Consider the following 21757-nt stretch of genomic DNA (forward strand, 5'->3'; position numbering starts at 1 on the left):
GTATTTAAAAAAATTAAGGCTATTGGGGTCAATCCAATATTTTTTTACAAAATTAATATCAGCCTCTAATTGAAAACTCAAATAAAGTATAAACATATACACTATAAATTATTTTTTAAGAACATAGTATCTTAATTGTTTTCTTGATATGATAAGTAAAGTAAAAAATTCTGATGTCATTGTATATAAATGTAACTTTTCTTTGCCAATTTTCTCAGAATTTTGAAAACTCACTATACATCTACCTTTTTCTTAATTTCTTTTACAATTTACATCAAGTTAAAAGGAAGTGTTCTTTGCATTGCAAGAAAAATTTATATCATAACTATTTAAAAAAAACATTTTATGATCAAAAGTAAAAAAAATCCTACAGTAGAATTTTGTATTATTAAATGAAAATAGACTGAGAAAGTTTTAGAACAGCGGATTAGAAACAGTAAAAAGAAGTTAAAAAAATTGTTAAGAATGTTTTGAACTTTAGGGCATACACAACATTTTAATTAAATTGCAAATTCTAAGAAGAGTTAAAAAGCTAAAACTAATAGGTTGAAACATAAAACAACACCTTAAAATTACCTAATAAAAACTAAAAAAACAGTATATTTTGTAACTATGTTAAGGTTTTCTTAGGAAACCTACTCATCTTAACAATTTTCTTTTTAAAACATCAGTTACAATATGTTTTATATCTACAGCTTAGAGTAAATACACATTAATCAAATATATTTAAAATGGACAACAGTGACCCATACATATCAGAGTCAACTTACGACCAGAGCTTAAGAATCATAGAGCAGCTGCAAACAATGATTCCGTTCCTCACTTCAGACCACGAGCAGCGGTTGCAGGAGCTTGTTGAAAGCGTCAGAATCATCGATAGCAGCAACCTGAGCCCGTTCAGGCAGCTGCTGCGCCCACACAGCTTGTGCAAAGAGGTGCAGCAAGCTGGGATGCAGACAAGAAGGAGCAGGCAGAAGAACGGCGTGCTTCAAAAAGACCTCAAGTACTTTCTCGTGCAGCAAGAACAGAATGCTGTAGCCCATAAGTTTTTCAATGAGAATGTTTGTTACGTGTGTGCTAAAACTTTCAAGGAGATAATTGATGGTGATTACCACTTCCTGCTGCCCACTTGCGGGCATGTTATTTGCTGCCAGTGCGCAGTGAAAGTTATGTCTCGCAAGCCTGAGTGCTGCATGTGCAAATCCAATTGGACTAAAGAATCTTTTGAGTTGTTAAAGTTTAATGCTCAACTTTTACCAGATTCAGAGAAACAAAGATACTTTTTATAGACTAGCTTTTAAATTAGTTAATTTGAGAATAAGGAGAATGAAAGGAGTTGTACATAACTTTGTAAAATTATATTTTATGCTTGCTTGAATTTTTAATTTCTCTAGTTTTTTTTTCAGAGATTTATATTGATTATTGTTGAAATGTTTTTTGGACCAAGTCTTTTCAAGTTACTATTAATGATGAATTTTTGAATTTAATAACATGTAAATGAAAACTGTAGCTAAAAATCAACTACATATATTAAAAATTCAATTTGAGATTTCTTTCCTTGTGTTTTAATTTAGGTTACATTTTACCTTAATAATCTTTAGTTTAAGTTGTAAACAATAATATTTAAAATTCTTAAAATGTTTTATGTCTCACGTCTAACTTAAATATAGCTACTTAATTATTAAATATTTGTGTTACTTATAAAGTAAGATTACATTGACTATAACTTTGATACAGTTAGAGCATCTTTTAAAACAAGTTTTGTTTAACTTCAAAAAAAAAAAGCAATATTCAAACGAAGATCTCCTCAGATCAGTGTAAGTTTACTTATTTTTACAAATTTAAAAAAGTTTTGATTAGTTTTGTTTAACTTTGTAGATATTGTACTTTTAAAAATTTAAACAAGTTGAAAATCAAATCTTATCTTTTAGTCATACTTGATAATATGAACTGTGTTTTTTAAACACTCTTTCTGTATTTTTATTATTCAATTGAAAAACAAAGTCAAAGTAGCAAACATATGTAGTTTTTTAACCTAATAGCAGATTTATTTTTTATCTCTGACTTTAAATTAATATTATATTTGTTATATAACTATAACTTATTAAGTTAAACGCAGTTATATTATACAGATATTGTATTATTTGTACTGCAATTTAAAAAAAAATGTCCAGTTTTTTGGAACTCATTTTGTGAAAATCATTAGTTATCATGTGTTTCTTTGGTTTAAAAAGCAACTGAGTTTTCATTCACTTTGGCTAGTTCCTGAAGTCAATTTTTAAAATTTTAATTATAAAGGTTATCTTTTTTAAAAGTTATGGTTTTCTCTTTGTTTAGTTTAAAATTTACTATTTACATTTCACTTAACTATCAGATAAATCTACCATCTTAAAGCTGCTATTTTTACTAAAAATTATATTTTAAACTTACTTAAATTTGATATGTATATATTAAATTGCAAATGAAGTAAGCTGAAATAAACTTTTTCTAGTAAACCTTAGCTTAATGTTTGAACCAAGTTAGCTAATAAATCACTACCAGTATTTAAGGGTATAGGGGAGTTAAAAACATTTTCAACAGTTTGTCTTAAATTTTACATAATAAGATAAGCTACTTGTTACTTTTTACCGCTTGTTAAAATTCAAATAACTTTTGAAATATAAGGGATCAAAGTTAGAGCGTTCTATAGGTTCTTCATGGGAGGCACAAATATAAAACTGCAAAAATAGAATATTTCACTAAAAATATATCTCCTTAACCAGTTTTTGAACTATTGTTTCAAAACTTTTTCAGATTAATCTAAAATAAATTTTAAACAAATTGTAGAAATAATTTTTTAATAAAAAAAAATAAAATAAAATAAACAAAAAAAATGTTTTTTTTTTTAAGTTTTAGTCATAGTTTATTTTATGGCTCTTTTTTTAATGCGCTTTTTAAAGTTGTTTGTAATATTGTAAAATACATTTCCTGAAAGTTTGATTTAAATTGCTTTAAAAATGAATGAGAAGATAGACTTCAGTATTTTTTTAAAAATTCAGAGAAAACTGACCTTGAAAATTTTTGTTTCCATATGGTTGTATTGGAATATTTTCACAATACTTGATATATCTCAGAAATTAATTGAAATTTTTTTTTTTGTATAAAAAGTAAAATGTACTATATTTTTTAAGCTTTGAAATAAGAGTATGTAACATAAAAAAAAGTTTGACCCTCCTATGCCCTTAATTTATTACATTATAAGTTTTAATAAGGTGAAAAGTAAAAAAAAATGCATGCTTGCTAACACACCTTATAAGTTCTTATATCTAAAAAACATATTTTTGAATTTAAATTTAGTTTATTTTATTACCCTTGAAAGTATAGTTACAAAAAATTTTTTATGATATTAAATTATTGCTTTACAGTATTTAATAAACTTATGCTCAGAGTAAAACTTTATTAAGCCAAAAACCATTGTAGATGGATTTACTAAGACTAGTTTATATTGATTCATGAAGCCTAGAATGACTTATTTTGTTATTTGGACCAATTAAAAAAAAAATATTTAGAACCTTTGTTTTATTAAGTGCCGAAAAAATTACGAACTGTTTTGCAAATTAGTAGTGTAACCAATATTCAAAATTTTGAAATATTTAGTTTTTAAATTAAGAATACTACAAAATTTTAAATATCTAAAATCTAATAATGATAAAAATAACTTTGTTTGCAACAATTAGAGAATTTTATTCAAACCTTTCTGTCTTCTTAGTCATGAATTAAATTTTGTACAGTTTAAATTCTTCGTACAGCATTGCCCTAAAATCAAATTAACTGGGTACTACTCACACTACAGACTACTTAGAAATCAAAAGAAAAACTCTGGTAAACTCAGGTTAGCTTGAGTTTTTTTGAAACACTTTTGTGCTGGCTCAATTCTTTTGATTTTTTTCATAACTTTGACTAGTTTAGTTATTTTTCCTAAATATCAAGCTAGTTTTTATGAATTAATTTTTTTTAGTTGTTTTTTTCTTGACTCTTTTGTAATTATTTTGGTTATTTTAAGGCATTTAAGCTTGATTAACAGTATTTTTTTATCAGTATTTGACTTTAAATGTTGTTTTTTCAAATTTTTTATAAACTCAATCTAGCTTGATGTGAACTCCTGCTAGATTAGCAGCCCTAGTTATGTGAGTTATCATTAAAAATATGCAAAAAAAGCTTGTTAAACTTAAACAGTTTATAATAACAAAGTAAAAATTTTAGAAGCATGTTGTACAAAAGTATTGTTTTTCATTTTACTTCTACTATAAAGTAAATACATATGTAGTTTTTTTCTTCTTTTATACTATGTTAAATGGTTAGAAGTTTAAAAACAGTATGGGAATTTTGTTGTTTTAGCTGTGAAATAGCTAGGAAAATTTGGTTAGCTAGGAAAAAGTGAAAAGATCAGGAACTTCTATTTTAAATCAGAATTTTGTTTGTTTTTCTCACAAGTCAAAAAATTGATAGAAGAAAAAAAAAACACAATAAGTTTTATTATTAAACTCTTGACATTTTTTAAGTAGCTTTGTTGTGATAAAAATAGTTTTCATTTTCAATAGGTAAGCCGATCTTTGGAGGAGTTTCAATCAAAGTTCAGCTATCATTTTCACTGGTCTTTTAATATTTAAATTAGTATCAGAAGTATTAATAATATATACTACATGTATTCTAACAGAATTTAGCCTAAAGCCATAATCATTAGTTTAAAACTCTAATTTTTTAACTCCATTGTCGTCATTGATTTTTCTTGTTTGAGATAAAATTTATATTCATAAATAAATAAGTGAACATCACAGTACCGCAAACAAAAAAATAACTAAAAAGTAAAAACCTAAATGAGCATATAAAAAGAAAAAGAAATAATTAGTTCAACTTACACTGATAATTTTACTGAAAATTTAGGCCTAAGCATCCCAATTTTTTTAGCGTTCACATTGATCTCAAACTATATACCATAAAATACCTCTTAAAAATATAAAGATTTATTTTGATAAAATAAATATTACTTTAATAAAAATATTCATTGCCATTTTCTCTGAATAAACATAAATTTTAATAGTTTGTTTTCTTTTTAGTATTTACTTTTGAAAATTTAATTTAATTAATAAGTCAAGCAATTAACCAAAAAAAGTAATTTTTCTTATCGCAATTTGAAAAATAAAGCATTCTATGAAAAAAAGTAAAAAATACTTATTTTAACTTTTTTAAGTAAACTACTCAAAACTAAAATATAAAGTATAATTGTTTATTTTTAAGCTAAAATTAAACTGATAAAAATTTATAGGAGAAGATAGAATGAAGTACTATTTTTTATCTTTGATTTGCTTCTTTTATAAATAGCCTATTGAACTCTCTTACAATAACCTTATGGATCAAAAGCTTATAAGAAATTTAAAAGTTTAAAAATGCTAGATCTAAATTGTTAGTTTTTAAAAGAGATCATTTGTAAAAAAGTGCTTAACCCTCTTATATCCTCAAACTTTAGCTGTAGACCAGTTTTTAGTGTCGTAATACTATGTTAAAAAGTTCATTATCATTACTATATGAAAGGTAAAAGTGCAAAAAGTCATGAAAGAAAATTAACAAATTATTAAAACTGATACAAAAAGACTATCCTACATATTAAGCTAAAAGTAAACAAGTTTGATTTGAATAACTTTCAGGTTAACATGTTATTGGAAATAACAACTATTGGATGCTTTTAGAGCAGGGTTTCCCAAACTATTTTTCAAGTGGCCCCCTTAATGGAAATTAAAAAACTATGGCCCCCTTGTACAAAATTACTCAAAAACTACAATAAAAAACACCTAAGACATTTTTTTGTTTTTTGCTCTTTATCAGCAACTTCAGAATATCTAGTGAAAGTTTCAACACTACCATAAAAACACTTAAGACTTTTTTTTCCTCTTCGTCAGCAACTCCAGAATATCTAGTATAAGTTTCAAAACTACCATAAAATACACCTAAAACCTTTTTTTATCAGATTTTTTTTTTGCTTCTCGTCAACAACTCCAAAATATCTAATGTAAGTTTCAAATTATGACCTCATGGCCCCCCTGTGGCTCCTTTACTGCTCATGGCCCCCTTTTGACCCCTTTGCTGCTCATAGCTCCCAAGGGGGCCACTTATCCTACGTTGGGAAACCCTGTTTTAGAGTATAAGCTTATCTAATTAAATATTAATAGTTAATATAAAATAATTTTACTTTTATAAGATGATTAGTGATTAAAAAAAATATAACTGGTTTATAAATGTTGAAGATTTGATGGATTATTTCTTTTCAAATAACAGTTTAAAACCAATTTTACCTAAAAAGCCATTTAGATACAAAATTTTAGCATTTAAAAAATACATAATTGTTTAAGTATTATGTGTAGTTTATAGTAACTGAGTAGTTTTACATCAAGTACTTATAATATATTTATATATCTTAAACAACTTCATTGTTAGTCCAATTTTAGTTCTTGTACTATCATTGATAGTGGTTATTTAATGCTTTGTTTTAGATAATTTTATCATTAAAATATTTGAACAAACTGAAAATCTTAAAATTTAGTAGTAGTCTATAAAAATTGTGTTACTGCACAAAAACTATCCATACTAAATAAAAAGACTTTTAAATTCTAAGTTTATATATACTAAAATTTATGTACATAATATGCCCACAAATACTTACTAATAAAAACTTAATTATTATCAAATTAAAAGAAAAATTTACTACAAGAACATAAATAACAAACTGCTATCATAAGTAATCTAAAAATAGAATATATATTAAAAGTTCATACCATTGAGGCATAAAAGAATTGAAGTGTATAAATACTAATTTTTATAATTCATACAAACAGCTAGTAGTGAATTCTAGCAGATATTTACAAAGTTGTAAATAACTAGCCGAGTCTGAAAATTTTTTTATTATATGTTTTTTTTTTGAAATATCCTGTGGCAACCATGTATACTTATGCTAACTAAAGTCCACATTAAATGTTTGAAGAATCAGTTTTGTATAAGTTACATCCTCCATATAAACTTTAAAGTAATTAATTCTTCCAGTCCTAAACTTTAGTAGACTGTTCTAATAAAAGTTATGTTTTAGAAAAAGAAATACAGAAAAAAATGACAAAATTACAAAGCCCGAGTTTTGAAAAACAATGTCTAAATATGTTGAACAGTGAAAGAAAAAACGATTATTGTGAAAAATTTATAAAATACATTTATGAATCAATCGAAAATGATTGTCGAAAAAGATCACTAGCTATTTCTAAAGTAAGCTTGAATTTAATTAAATGTTCTAGCCTTAGATAGAGATGAACTTCAAAAAAGATTTATATATTTTTAATTTGAACATTAAAGTTACAATTTTTATCTATTATTAAACAGTTTATTAAGTTATCTTAAAAATTAACTCAAACTAAAAACAACTTTAAAACAAACAATTTATATTACAATAAACCAATTTTTATTTAGTTTTTGTATTAATTTTATTTATTTATTCAGAGCTCAACAGGTTTTTGTACGTGTTAATGACTTTTTGTTATTTAAAGCTTTTAAATATTCTTTCATATTTAAAACAAGACTATAATTACTACAAAAGTAACTTTAAATATGCTTAGTTGTTATAGTACAAAATAAAAATATATTTTCATCCAGTATTTAAAGTTTAACAACAGTAGATGTAATTTGTTCAAACTATTTAAAACACAAATTTTTAATTGTTATAATTTTTTTGTACCAGATTTCAAAAAAATGGAACGAAGAAACAAAAAAGGATTTTCAAGATGCTTTCGTATTGCGTATCGCAAACATTCTCTTAGAAAGTTAGTTATTTTATATAGAAAGTTAATTAGTTAAATTATATAGAAAGAAAGTAAGTAGATAGCTAAATAAAAATTAAAAGCATGTTCTGTTAAGCACTTATTTTTTGTTTTGTAAAATGATGTTTTTGTTTTGTTTAGTATATAAAAAACTACAATATTATTGGATCTATAAATTTTTTCTAACTATCAAAAACCTAATTTAAAGTAATTTTAAGAGAAAGTCTAAAATGTTTTTGTGTCTATTAAATTCTTACTCAATAGTTTGCAAATATTTTGTTTGCAAATATTTTGCTAAAATAATCTAATTTAGATTGTTCTGTTTAAGTTATGAAAAAATATTAAAAGAAAAAAAATGTTGTTAAAAGTAAATCAGTAGTTTTTTTCGAACAAGTATTTAAATGATATTATGATAATCTTTTTATGATTTTTTTTAGATTTGCTTCTGCAAAAATCGCTAACTAACTTGTAGTAGACTTTTAATAAATATACTTTTTGAAAAAGCTACCAAAAGGTGTGTTTGTTCTCCTTCAATAAAAAAGTAACCTCAATTTGTTTTTAAATCAAACTTATAGTCAAAAAAGTATATTTTGTAAAAAACTCTATGAGTTAGACATTGTTAAATTTTGAGATATTGTTGAAATTAATTTAGGTTTAAATGTTTTGTATCTATTTTAATATCTGCTATTTAAGAACTTGTTGTAATTTTGATGAAATCTTAATTAAAATTTCAACTAGTGTAAAACTCATCTTAATCAAAACAATTCAAAATTAATACTTTTGTTTAATGGTTAAAAATTTAATACATCAAGTTATTTGAACATTTATACTCATAAGTTTGATAATTTTTTATATCGAAGTTCTTAATTTTCGAGTAGTAACTATACTTATATAAAAAACGTTCGTACAGAGCCTTCTATGTCAGAATTATCAAAAGTTTCGACGCTGAATAAAAGTTTCAATTTCTGTTATTCAATTGGAAATTTAACTTTGTTGATTGAAAGTTTGGGATTGTTTTTAAACACGTTCTCTTCCTTTTCGCTTAAAGATCCCAGTTATGAGTGTTTGTTAGAAACTGTTAAACTTTACTGTGATGTAAGTTTATATAAGTTTTTTCTTCAAAATTCTAATTTGTTTGTCTTATGATTTATATTTAGTAAACAAACTAGCATTCTGAATAGATTTTCTTCTTAACCTATAAAGTAACTCAAGTTATTTGCTGTGGTTATGATTTTATTGAAATGATAGAATAAAACATTTTATTTGTTTTAGATAATACAAAAACATAGGAAGCTGCTGTTATTGAAAGAAGATGAAGAACTTGATATCCACAAACACGTCAAAAGTACTTTTGTTTTCTTTCTGAAATGCCTCTCGCTAACAGATGTAAGCTATTGTGTTGTAACTGAAATATATACTTTTTTTACATGTTTTCAGTATTCTTTTGGTTAGATACATAAAGCTTTAAAAACAAACATGTATGTTTTTTACTTTTATAGGCAGTATTCAAAACAATTTTATTTTGTATGATTTGAAAATAAAATGCTCATTATTTTAGTTCAAACATTGGTATGTAAACAGTGAGTTTTTATTAAAAATTCGGTACCATTTTAAACCGTAGATAAGTTTATGAAAATATGAGTTGTAGCGAATCTCAATTAAAAATAGTAGCAGTTTTTTTATTGGAAATGTACAAAGAAAGTCTTTTATCAATAAAATTTGGAACTAATCAAAATTTACTGTAAATAGTCTTTTTTAATTTTAATAAATTTAGTAATTATTATAAGTTTACCTAAGAACAAAACCTTAAGTGGTACATTTTTCATTCATGACATAAATAAAGTTAATATAATGAGCTTTATTCTAAAGTTACTTTCTATGTACAATATAGCTATTTTAGCTTTTAAATGATGTTAACTTGGCAAACATAAATTAGTATAAATTAAAAGTTTTTTTTTTGTGAAACTATTTCTGAACTTCCTGTTGATTTGATCTATCTATTAACTAGATTTGTTAAAATAGTTTGTGTTAAACTTTTTTTTTCAGGATAGAAATGGTCTTCTACCACTTTCTCTTGCCAATTGCATTGGATTCTTGTTTTCTTTATTCGGTCAATTCGATAAAAGCGGGTCTAAAACATTTCTGAAAGTTTTAAAGTTTGCTCAAAACGGAGAAATCTTTGAAAATGAAAAAGTAATATTTTTATTTCAGTAATTTTTACGCAGTTATTTTTATGAGGATGATTTTAAATATATCTCTAGTTATAAAAAAGTACAAAAAAATTATCTGTGTTGTGATTTTTTTTAGAGTTTTATTAAACTGTGCTTCTCAATTCAAAAAATATTCGAAGACATTTCTTATACAACCAAAAATTATTTAATCAAAGGAAGATGAAGTCGAAACATCTATTTAAACTCGACTTTGCAGATATTTCCCGGCATTACCATATCATCAGGCGAAATCGGTTGGATCTGCAGCCAATCGAACTCGGCCATGTGGGCGGTGAGAGGCGTGCTGAGCTGCTTCACCGCCGCCCTCGACACCGCGGACGACCATTTCGCCGACGCGCTCGTCACCTGCTTCGACGTGTGCTACCTCTGCTCGTGCGTGGAAGACTCGTGTCAGCACAGATCTTTCCAAGGTTTCGTCAAAATTAGTGATAACGCTCGGGCTAGACAGTTTTTGAAGAGTAAACAAATATGTATTTAACAAACTAATTTATGTGATTCAAATTTTTGTTTTTTATTTGGCAAGTTTATTTTATCTGTAGATGTTTCAGCTTTCATGACTTTTTTACAACCCCCTTTATTTAAAGAAGATTAGTACATTCAGTTTTAATACAGTTTTATGATTGATTTATCAAGATATGTTAATGATCAAAAGTGATTCAACCTAGTTATGTTTTTACTCAATCTAAAGTTTCTTTTGTCTTTAACTTAACCGTTGCTACATAACAAATATTATTTTTGTGCATCTTTATTTATTCACTTTCACGCATATACAACATACATATTTGTTCTAAAGCAGTAACACAAAAAAATGTATCAAAAGGTTTATTATCAGTTTTTATTTGTAGAGTTTTTCTTGCTGTGTATCTCTAAAAAAGTTTAATTAAGGACCTCTACTGAAAAACTGTAATATCTTAAATAAAATGTTATATATGATAAAGTTATGCTAAGTTTCAAAGAGTTGTAAATCATAGTTTTTCATATTTTTAAAATATTTTGATATACATTTTTTTGCAGCGCTTGAAATTTGGTGGAGCAATGTTTTACAGCTGACAAAGAAGAAACGCATTGATTTTCATAAACAATACCCACAATTGGTTGACAAGTCGATGAAACTTCTGTACAAATACTGGGATTGCAATCAGGTCAGCTTAGTATTCAGGGTTGCCACTCGGTCAGGAAAAGTCAGTAAAAATTTAAAAAAATGACAAAAGTGAGGAAAAGTCAGGTAAAAATGGGGGGTTTTAAAAAAAAGTCAGGAAAATTTATAAAATTAAAAGAAATTCAGATTTTGTCAGTTTAAATTTACAAAATTCCTTGTTTTCCAAATCCTTCAAATAGAAAAAAAAATGATTAAAAGTCCTTTAAAGTCAGAAAAAAATCAAAAACTTTCCTGGAAATTTACAAAAATATTTAATTTTATTTCTAATGCCTTCACCTGGTATAAATTAGTTAAATATCCTGTATAAAACTGCAAAAATTTTCTATTAACATATTGAACAAGTACCCTACTTGAACAAGCATATTTTGTAAGCTTTTTAGTATTGATGATCTGTAGCAAGGACACTTCCATAGTTAAACTGTGATATATACACAAAAATTGTAAAAGTTCCTTATATGTCATTTGTTTATATAGATACATTTATGCAAGGAAATGCTAAAAATTTGTGTCTTTTTTCAGACAAGCTGTGTTTATAGGGTGATAATAAAAGTATTTTGCTGATAGAGCTGTTTATTACAAACATGAACCATACACAGATGCTTTAAGTGATGTACTGGAAGTTTGATAGAATTCAACAAAAAACTGTAGTTTTTAACCTGTATTAAAATTAGATTGAAAGCTTTATATAGTTTCAAGTGTTAAATTATGTATTTTACAATAAGTTTAATTTAAGAGTATGATTTAGAAAAGTCAGGAAAATTTTGGTAAAAAGTCAGGAAAAAGTCAGGAAAAGTCAGGAAATTTTTCTCAGCTTGATCAGTGGCAACCATGAGTATTTTTAAACCTCAAAATTAATTCAAGAAAGTTAGTAGTTTATTTGGCCAACGCCTGTTAAAGTAGAAATATTTCATGTAAAAACTAGTATGTTATATACTTATATTTGACATTTGTAGTTAATTTTTTTAGTAAACTCCGCGCGTATTTACAGGTCAGCCAGCACGTAAGCAAAATAATGAAGCTGATGGCGCAGGCCGACTCGGCGGCGCCGCCAAGCGGACGAAACTCGTTCAAGTGGAACGTGCTCGGCCGGCTGGTCGACGAGCCGGTGTACGAGCGCGGCAAGTACCGCCTCCTCGCCGTCCTCCTGCGCGGCGTCGACGCCGCAAAGTTCTTCGAGCTGAAACCGGATTTCTTGACGGAGACGGTGGCGTGCCTGGAAAACAACAACCTGGCGCCCGCCACCTCCAAGTGCTTCGTGGAGCTGGTCAGGTCGGTGCACGAGAACCACGCGGAGGAGAAGGCCTTCTTCTGGGAGACGTACATCCGCCCCGCCATACACCAGGCCGTAGTTCACGACAACGAAACGATAAGGCGCGAAGTGTACAGGTACTGGGTGGCGCCCGCCGCGGAATTTTACCGCGATGAAATATTCAGGTCCTTCGTCGCCACGCACCAATACCCCGTGCAATCACGAGTCAGAACGATGAAGCACCTGCCCATCCCTCAGTCGGGTGAAGATTGCGACACCATGTGGAAGATCGTCGCGGCGTCGCTCGGTTGCCGGGACGACCAGTCGCGCGCGGTCGCCTTGGCAATAGTTTGCAGGGGCAGGGGCCCGGAAGAGGCGCTGGGACCGGACGAGGTCGAGATAATCAAGCAGCATCTACCGCTCAACCTGCACTCGGACAACCCACTTTTCAGAATCGAATTGTACCAGTGCATGCGGGCAGCCATTGAAAGAGCTCACAGATGCCTGTTTTTCAAAGCTAAGAACAAAAACGTAAGTTGTTGGTACTTTACAAATAAAGTGAAATAAAGATATGGTTGTATAATTTTAAACTAACGAACCAAAAAAAAAACTAAGTTCAAATCTTTAATAATTAAGTTTGGAAATTCTAGGCGGATGAAAAGTGCAAAGCACTCAACTACTCATTCATCGAATGGCTGAAGCAGCTTGTTTTTACAAATTTATTTGGAGCAGCGTCTTACCAGCGCAAAATAACATCACTCTCCTTGCTGAAGCTCCTGATGAACAAGTTCGCATCTACACAAGGCTGTGATGAAAATAACAAAAATAATGTTAGTATGTAAGAAGTTTCAAATCCAACTTACCTATAAATATAGCAGTGTTGTTAAAATACTTGAGACAGAAAAAAATCCAAAATTTTTTACACTGCCATTTTAGCAAGTTTCACATGAAATTTATGATAACTGATTCTCAATATTTCACAGGAGAACTTGATTGTGATGAACAAAAGGATGGCCAATCAGCTGCTTTGCTGCATGCAAGACGACGTCGGCGAAGTAAGGCTCATAGCCGCCGACGTCCTCATCAACTTCGCGCCAAAATGCCTCCACCATTACTGCCTCGACCAGATGGCTTCTCTCTCCTCGCTGCTTCTGAGCTCGGTGAAGCAGCAGAAAGCGGAACTGGGCGCTTTGTTCTGTAGCTGCATGGTGCATTTCCATTTGAAGAACAAAAACGAAGTTTCCGCGACCGAACTGATGAAAGACGTTTTGAAGCAGCTCGAAGACTCGAGGCAAAGTTTGAAATCAAATCTGCTGAAAACGGCGCGCGAAAACAGCCCGTTCGGAAAGTTGCGCGCCCTGTCGCTCATGATTGGCGAAACCAGAAAAGTCAAAAACTTCTACGCAACCGCTGAAAGCGTTGAGCTCGTAGAAGCCGCCTCTCAAATCGCGCTCGACTTTATAACCTTCTTCCTGGACAACGTCTTCAGCTGCAAGGCTCAGAACGGCTACGTCGGTTCGGCCGACTTCGAGGAGATCACTGCGCGCATCAACAGGATGGTGCTGGACGACCGGAAGGATCGAGAGACACTACTGACGGACGACCACGAGGTGGTGCTGGCGTGTGGGTGGCTCTCGGTGCGCGACGGCGCCAACTTGTACGCCGAGGCCGAGTCTTTGTTGAGCGAGATCACGGTCAGGAGCGACGATCAGGTGAGGAAGGCGTGCAAGAACTTCTACTCAGTCCTGTGCTTTTGCCGCCACCGCGGCGCCATAGAGTCCACCTACGACTCGATGGTCAGGTACCTCTGCGCGCTGCCGGCGCGTTGCTTTGGTGCGCCCCTACAGCTGCTCGACGAGGCGGTTTCAACGCTGGAGGCGGCCGAGGTCGGATCGAAGCCGGTGGCAGGCGCCACCATCACGAGAAGGGCGGCGGGAAACCCCCTGCTGGTGAAAGCGGTGCTAGCGGCGCACGTCAAGAAGCAGGGCAGTATGAGCGAGACGCACGAGTGCGTGGAGAGGCTGACTAAAGTTGCCATCTGCAAAAATGACGGGAAAGATGCCGACGAGACGGCAGACCTGCCGCAGGTCGACGCCCTCTACGCAATAAAGTCCCTTCTGTTTGACTCCTTCCTCGGCCCCAAGCTCGACCACGCTCGTGTGCTCGAAAATGCGCTCAGTACCGCCCTCTGGTGCCTGAAGAGCGAGGTGTGGGTGGTGAGAAACGCCGCCACTCACCTGCTGGGCGCCGTCTCCGCCCGCATGCTCGGCCAGAAGCACGTGGAGGAGGGGGTGGGCGGCGGAAGCTGTCTTACCGCCGGGGAATTTTTCACCAGGTTCCCCCTCGCGCTCACCCTCGCCAAATCCGTGCTGTCCGGCGACGAGAACGACCCGCGGGTTTTCCCCTTGTTGTCGATACTGCGCCGGCTGAAGAGGAGCGCCGGAATCTATGTGGGCGTGGAGGGGGGAGAGGAGCTTGGCGTCGTCAAGGAGAAGATGCTCGGCTTGTTGTCGGGGAGCAGGTCACACTCGATCCGGGTCATCGCTGCCAAGTGCTGCCTGTCCCTCAACTCGGCCGAGAAGTCGTTCGAAATTTGCTCGGATTACTTCAATGCGGTTCATGAAAATGGTTTGTTTATACGTTTATAATTTAAGGAAGATAGTTAGCTACATTAATAGTATAAATAGTCGATAAAAATTAATTTTTTATGTTTTGTTTATAATAAATAGCCAAATGATTGCTCAGATTTCTAAAACTTAATTTTAATCCAATGCTAGATTTACAGCTTGCACAACTTATCAAATGCTTTAAAGGTGTTTATAATAAAACTGGAAATATTTATTCATAGGTTTCAAAGGCCTTTCACAGAACCAGCTACACGGTTACCTACATTTTACCAGTCTGCTGCTCGCTTCATTAGAAGAAACAAACGAAATCGAAGCGCGTGTGAACAAACTTGCCAGCTTGCTGTGGAAGCTTGAAAATCTCGCAGACCTGTCTTCAAATCCGTGCTCCTTCACTGCCAATCTGTATTTGGATGTTTTAAAACTCTGTCCGAAACCTGAGTTTTCCAAGGATTTTATAACAAAAATTAGCTTTTCTGTTCAAAGTATAAATACAAACAATGTTAGTTTAATAATTTGATATTCTTTGCTTCTTAAAAAATGATTATTTTAAACTTTCGTAACAAAAGCTTTTATACATAAATTTTTATATCAAGAATTTAATATATGCCAATTGCTACCAATATTGTACAAAAACAAAACTACTTTCTCTTACTTGTTTTTTTTTACTCAAAGCTTTTCATGTTGTATTAATCGCATAAAATATTTAATAAAATTGTACGCATTTATTAGGCCGGTGCAAACAAATACATAAAGTCAGCTGTGTACTGGATGAACAAACTGCCCGATGGCACGGACTTCTTGCCCCTGGACAACGTTTCCGCCTTCGAAGCCCAGCTGGACTTTCTTCTGGAGCACGAACTGGAAGCGACCGAAGAGCTGGAGGAAACGATCCGAACGATGTTCCGCGCGTCTCCAAACTTTGCCCGCTCCAACGCGGTGCGGGCCAAGTGCAACAAGCTGTTCGTCAAGTACAGCGAGCTCGCGTCAGATTCCCACGCGCAGCACGTTGTCGACAACGCCGACGAGCGCCGAGACTGCTTGAGCTTGCGAGCGAGCCGGGTGGAAGCGCTTTCGCTGGCGCACAGGAGAAGCGGGGACTTGAAGGCGCTGGAGCGTTTTTGCGAAGCGGCGCTCGAAGATCCGGCGTTCGACGGGACGGCGGACTGCATCAGGATGAGCGTGGCGGTTTCAATGGAGAACTTGTGTTCCGCGTTTGAAGCTCATCGGGAAGTCAGTGCAGCTTCTGAACATGGACTGGTCAGTTGATTTTTGTTACAACTTTTCGTGTTATTTGGTTTTCATCAGTACTAGTGGCCGCTTTTCAGTTTTGTTGCGTAGAATGCAAGCTTTGAAATTTTCATTGTTTTAGCCTGTGTTTTATAGATAATTAGAGTAAGAGCCACAGGTCAAATTCGTAATGGCTTCAGTTAAAGTAATGTAGCAAACAAAGTAGGAAAAACTGTTTAAAAACTTATTGATTATCCGTAATAAAATGTGAAGATTAAGAATTAAACTACATGTATTTGTAAAACAATAAACTGTTAAAATTATTTATAAATGAAACTAAAATTACAAGTGACTTGAATAGCTATAAACAAAAAAAATTATAACAAAAATAAAACAGTCTAAATTAAACTTATTTAGAAAACAATCGATTTTTAATCAAATTTAAAGACAAAAACTAAAACTCAAATTAAAAAGCTTTTTTTTTTTAATTAATATTAGAATTTTTTTTTTTACTGTTTTTAAAGTAGTTTAATCTGAAAAAAACTTAAACTTTATTTAAAACAAGCATCCAACAATTTTTCTTACCAGGCGACTATATACAGCAAGTTGATTACATCTTACATCTACTTGCTGAATGATGAGAACGTGGAAATTCGCAAACAAGTTTGTCTCGCAGTTTGCGAGCTCACTCGCTGTGAAAATGTCCCCTATCCTGACTTCGCTTTGCAAGTAATATTTTGAATTGTTTTATTTAAGCGTAAAAATCTTTTTATCATTTAAGCTTACGACTGAAGCTAGTTTAACTTCTATGATGTTGGTTTTTAACGTTTTTGTTTTTGGATTGATTACTAGTTTTTAATTTCAGATCTTCTTAAACTTCCTAACTGAAAGCAAATGCATATTTTCCTCTGGTATTTTGACGAACTTGTTCCAAAGTTTCTTTCTTCTAAATGTTCCAAATTTGAGGTTTGTTCAAATAATTTATAAGTTATATGAGTGTTAATGCTTGAGTAATAATTAATTGCTCAAAGTTTTATACTAGGTAACTTGTTTTCAAACCATTTGGATTATATTCAAGCTAAACTTGTTTTATATGTATATATATACTTTTTTACTTTAAAATGTTCGTTTTTTATCATATTTAAATATTTTTAGTGACAAATTATTCGAGGAGCAAAACTTCAATTTGTACATTGAAAAATGGAATGTTGCCAGCATATTAAGAAGTTTTATCAAGGTTTGTAAAGTTTTTATAGCTTTTTTATTTATTTCCGAAGTTGAAAATGATTGAGATTACTACATTTATGAATGTTGTTATTTGCGATTAGTTTTTTAATACCTTAATTTTATTGCCATAAACCAATTTAGTTTTTAGATAACAATTAGGGTTTTAAAAATAAATTTCGATTTTTTTAAAAGTAATTTAATAAAATAACTAGTCAAAAGTTAAAGTCCATTTATATTTTTTATATGAAAAATATTTTCAATGATTGTAAAAGTTAATGTTTTTAGTCTTGCTATTATTAACTAACAAAATATTTGTGGTCTTCTCTCTTAATCATTTAAGCAAAATAAAAAGATCTGTTTTTTTATTAAGCGAAATTTATCAAAAATAACAAAATTATAAGTACATAAAAGGTATAAGATCACTATTTTTGATAAACAATAGAATTGTTTTTATCTTTAAAAGTCTTACTATTATTAAGTTTTCCTGAATTTAAAATTTTTAAATCGTCATCAGTTTTTAAGTAAGTTTCTACATATATTAAACATAAAAAAATTAAAAGGTATAAAAAAAAAATTTAAAATTATAGTATAATCTACAGATAATTTTTTTCTGTAACAAGCTTTTAAAAAAAAAGTTAAACTTTTGTATCAACTTTTAAAAACTTTATTTTATAACTTTATTTTTTCATAAAAAGTCAAAAATTTATGGATACTTATAGCCTAAAAAATGATTCTTAAACTTTCATTAAACCTTTTTTTTTCAACTGGTGTTAGTATACACCAAAAAGTTCTGAAGTAAAACTTTAGTCAAAGTATAAACACATTAAAGATTAAAGTTTATATTAATTTCACGTCTATTTATAAACTCAGTTCAATTCACTTTTTTTACAAGCGTAGCGTATTTTGAATTTTTTATTTCTTAATAGTTTAGATCAACAACAAAAGATATTTACATAGGGTTGTGAACTATCTATTAAATATTTTTTCAGTTAATATTTTTTTAATAATTAAGTTATTACATAATAGTTTTATATTAAATCTAACTAAAAAAGGTCTAGCTAGTGTTTTGATACTTTGATAATTAGAAACAACACTAAAATTAAATTACTCCTATTTAAAATGTATTGCTTTGTAATTTGTGATACTAGTAGTACAGGTTAATAATATTTTAAACTCTTAATTTCTAGGAAAACATTGCTAGTTTTTCTGAAGACAAAAGTTTTACATCCAAATGCATCGAAAACGCACAAAGTCAGTTAAGAAAAGTTTCCACTTTCATAAACACCGCACAAAAGGGTTAGTTTATATCTAGTTATTAAGTAAATAAGTTTATTTAAAGTTGATACTTTGTAATAACTATATATTAGTGTTTCAATTCTGAGATAAGATTTAATTATGAATTTATACGCATACATTTCTGTTTAGATCATAAAGTGAATTTTGTTTTTAACTTGTTTGACTTTTTTTTACATTTAAACTTACAAAGTTTTAGTTGAATGCAACATATATCTTTACTAATATCTTTCTTGTTTCTAGGTAACAAAGAACTTTCTCATTTATCCGAAAAGTCGTTTGATTTTATCGCTTGTTCGTTGTTTTACATGCAAATAATCGTTGAGAGCTTCAAGTCACCAGAAGCTACTAGTTTCTCAAAAAGTTTATCGAAGTTTCTTGATGAAAGTTTTAATGTTAGTTTCGCTATCACAATATATTTAATAACAGTACTTTATAATTATGTCGATCTCTTAATGCATGAAGGTTAATTGGTTCTAATACTGCTTAAATTTTTTTTTTTTTAATTATTTTTATTTAATTGTTTTTTTATTTATTTAAGATAAAACTATTTTACAGGTAGTTTCCTTTACTTCAATCCAAATTCTTGAAGATTTGTTGTCAAGTTTAAGAAAATGTTTAAATTAATTTTATAGTTTATTGTTCTAGGTAATATATTTAAACAATCAATTTTTAAGTTTTGTAGTAGAAACATTTATAGCGACCTTTTTAAATATTGTTTATATATCTATAGTAGGAGTCTCAGGAGTTTTAGGAAAGTTTTACTTTTAAAGTCAATTTTAACTTGTTTAGATTTTATTATTTAACTTTTATAGGTATATTATTTAAATTGTAGATCAAAACGTGTTTCCTTTTTACTTAAGTGAAAATATTTCGAATTATTAATTTTCCTTCTTAATTCTTATTATTTTAGTACTATTCTTATAATATGATAATTGTTTTTTTTATCTGGAGATATTTTATAATAAACAGTTTTTAAACTTTAAATATAAATTCTATGCTTTTTACAAGTTGCAGAATTGCAGTGATTTAAAAAGTTTTTACTAAATTCACGTTTTTAAAATTTCCATAAGTTCTCTCACAATTTTGATATTTCCGTAAATTCTCTCAAAACAAATGCGCTCTGAGAGCTCTTGTGACGTCATCGCACGCATAAAGCAAACGCTCGCGTCAATGTTTGATAAATAAACTGGACCTGCGCTCATGGGAATATTACATTCAAATTTCTCAAGCTGAGGAGAGTTTGGTCAGTCCATCTCTCCTCCCTAAAAAACCACTGATTACCAAAACCTGACTCTGTGACTAATCTGCAACTGAAATGCATACTTGTTAAATCAGCAAATTTTATTATTAAAATTTTTAAAGTTTAGTTCTTGTATGTTTGGTTTAGGAGGATAAAGTTTGAAAGAATTATGCAAATAAGTTGCAGGTTTTTGAATTTACCCATTAGTAACGACTAGTAAACTTAAATGTCAATTTGACTTGCATAATTGCTGAGCCAGCAAAAAAGATTTTTTCATGTTAATTTTAATTATAAATTTGTTCTTTCAAGAATTTATTTTACAAACTAAGTTCCGGTCAAAGACCTCGTCAGTGCTTAAATAAATTTCAATTATTATTATTAAAACTTTATTTCTTGATCAGTTTTTAATATTTTTTGGTGAGGTGGGTTAGGGATAAGGGAACAGGAGAAATATGCACAAAGACATTTTGAACGAGAGTAAAAAAATAAATAAAATGTAAAAAAAAACATAAAAAGTTATTAGTTAATAAAAAAAAAGTTACAGACCGAGGGTTATGGGTAATAGTGATAGTAAAATGAAAAGATAACTAAAAAAAATATTAGAAGAAAAAACTAGAAAAAAAAATTAACTAATAAAAAAACAAAAAAATCACCGACCGAGAAAGGGTTATGGGTATCAGTGATAGAAAAAAAAACATATAAAAATGTATAAACCTAATAAAAATTATTAACAAAAAAAAAAGTTAAAAAAATACTGACAGAGGCAAATGGTTAAGGGTAAAAATGATTGTAAAAAATAATTAATTAAATTAAAAAGAAAAAAAATTAACCCGTGCTAAAGTGACCCCTCGTGCAAACTTGAGGCCGTGCAAAAGTGAACTTTCGTGCATTTTAGACTCCTACCGTAGGGATAAGTGAAGAAAAAAAGGTTAAATTTATTTTGTTGACCCAGAAAATATACAAATCAGACTGACTTTTAAGCGTTTTATTTTTGCTGATAAGATTTATTATCAGTTGACGCGTATATAGCAAAATTTTACTATATATCCGTTAAATGGTATATTGTAATTTGTCTCAAAAAGTTAAGTTGCGATAAATAATTTTCAAATCATAGTTTACTTTTATTAAAGTTTTCTGGCGTCTAAGTTTAAAATTTGATAAATACAGGCACACTATAATATCTCTGAAATATATAAATTAAATAACAAAATAATGCTTTTAAAACTTTATTATTTATGTTATATTTTTTCGTTGTATGAAATTGTAATCGTGTGCTTATCAACGAAAATAAATTGTTTTTAGCAAGTATCTGCATGAAGTTTTAAGTTTGCATAAATAAAAAAACCTGTTTGATGTTCAAATAAGTTTAAATTAGCAGGCTTGGGTTTAAATTCAACAGGCTCAACGTTCATTTAGCCTTAATTTTAAACTTAAAAATGTATAGTGATTCGTACTAATTTTGGTTTTGTTGATAGAAATATATACATTTTTTTTTATTTGTACTTTTGTAGTATAAGTATGCATTGTATAGTTATAAATGAAGTCTTAGAAATATTTATAAATTACTTTAAGTTATGAATGATTTTGGTCGAGAATTGTAGAAAATCAATGCAAGCAAACTGTGTTACTTAAAGTAAAAAAACAGAAATTCACTTCACTTTTTAAA

At 30.1% G+C, this 21757-nt stretch overlaps 1 protein-coding gene across 1 annotated transcript; it reads left to right on the forward strand.

The window, feature by feature from the left end:
• The first annotated feature begins 731 nt into the window (after positions 1-731).
• Positions 732-19589, forward strand: LOC145843052 (tRNA (32-2'-O)-methyltransferase regulator THADA-like). The gene is made up of 19 exons (XM_082950518.1): positions 732-1228; positions 7519-7528; positions 7757-7838; positions 8746-8930; positions 9108-9221; positions 9882-10028; positions 10263-10476; positions 11081-11208; positions 12214-13005; positions 13125-13304; positions 13458-15102; positions 15323-15600; positions 15831-16358; positions 16917-17057; positions 17194-17294; positions 17484-17565; positions 18743-18851; positions 19092-19243; positions 19407-19589. Exons 1-19 carry the CDS (start codon positions 732-734, stop codon positions 19473-19475), a joined length of 5454 nt encoding a protein of 1817 aa, XP_082806644.1. The 3' UTR covers positions 19476-19589.
• Positions 19590-21757: the final 2168 nt, after the last annotated feature.

The sequence above is a fragment of the Thalia democratica genome, chromosome 8 (assembly GCF_965202585.1).
Source record: "Thalia democratica chromosome 8, ktThaDemo2.hap1.1, whole genome shotgun sequence".
In the NCBI taxonomy this organism is placed as follows: Eukaryota; Metazoa; Chordata; class Thaliacea; order Salpida; family Salpidae; genus Thalia; species Thalia democratica.

Bases quoted from the DNA above. Each gene is read 5' to 3' on its own strand.
- LOC145843052 (XM_082950518.1), top strand. From the start codon at position 732: ATGGACAACAGTGACCCATACATATCAGAGTCAACTTACGACCAGAGC. The intron at 15,601-15,830 runs GTTAGTTTAATA...CGCATTTATTAG, and splicing joins AAAGTATAAATACAAACAAT to GCCGGTGCAAACAAATACAT. The intron at 17,566-18,742 runs GTTTGTAAAGTT...CTTAATTTCTAG, and splicing joins TATTAAGAAGTTTTATCAAG to GAAAACATTGCTAGTTTTTC.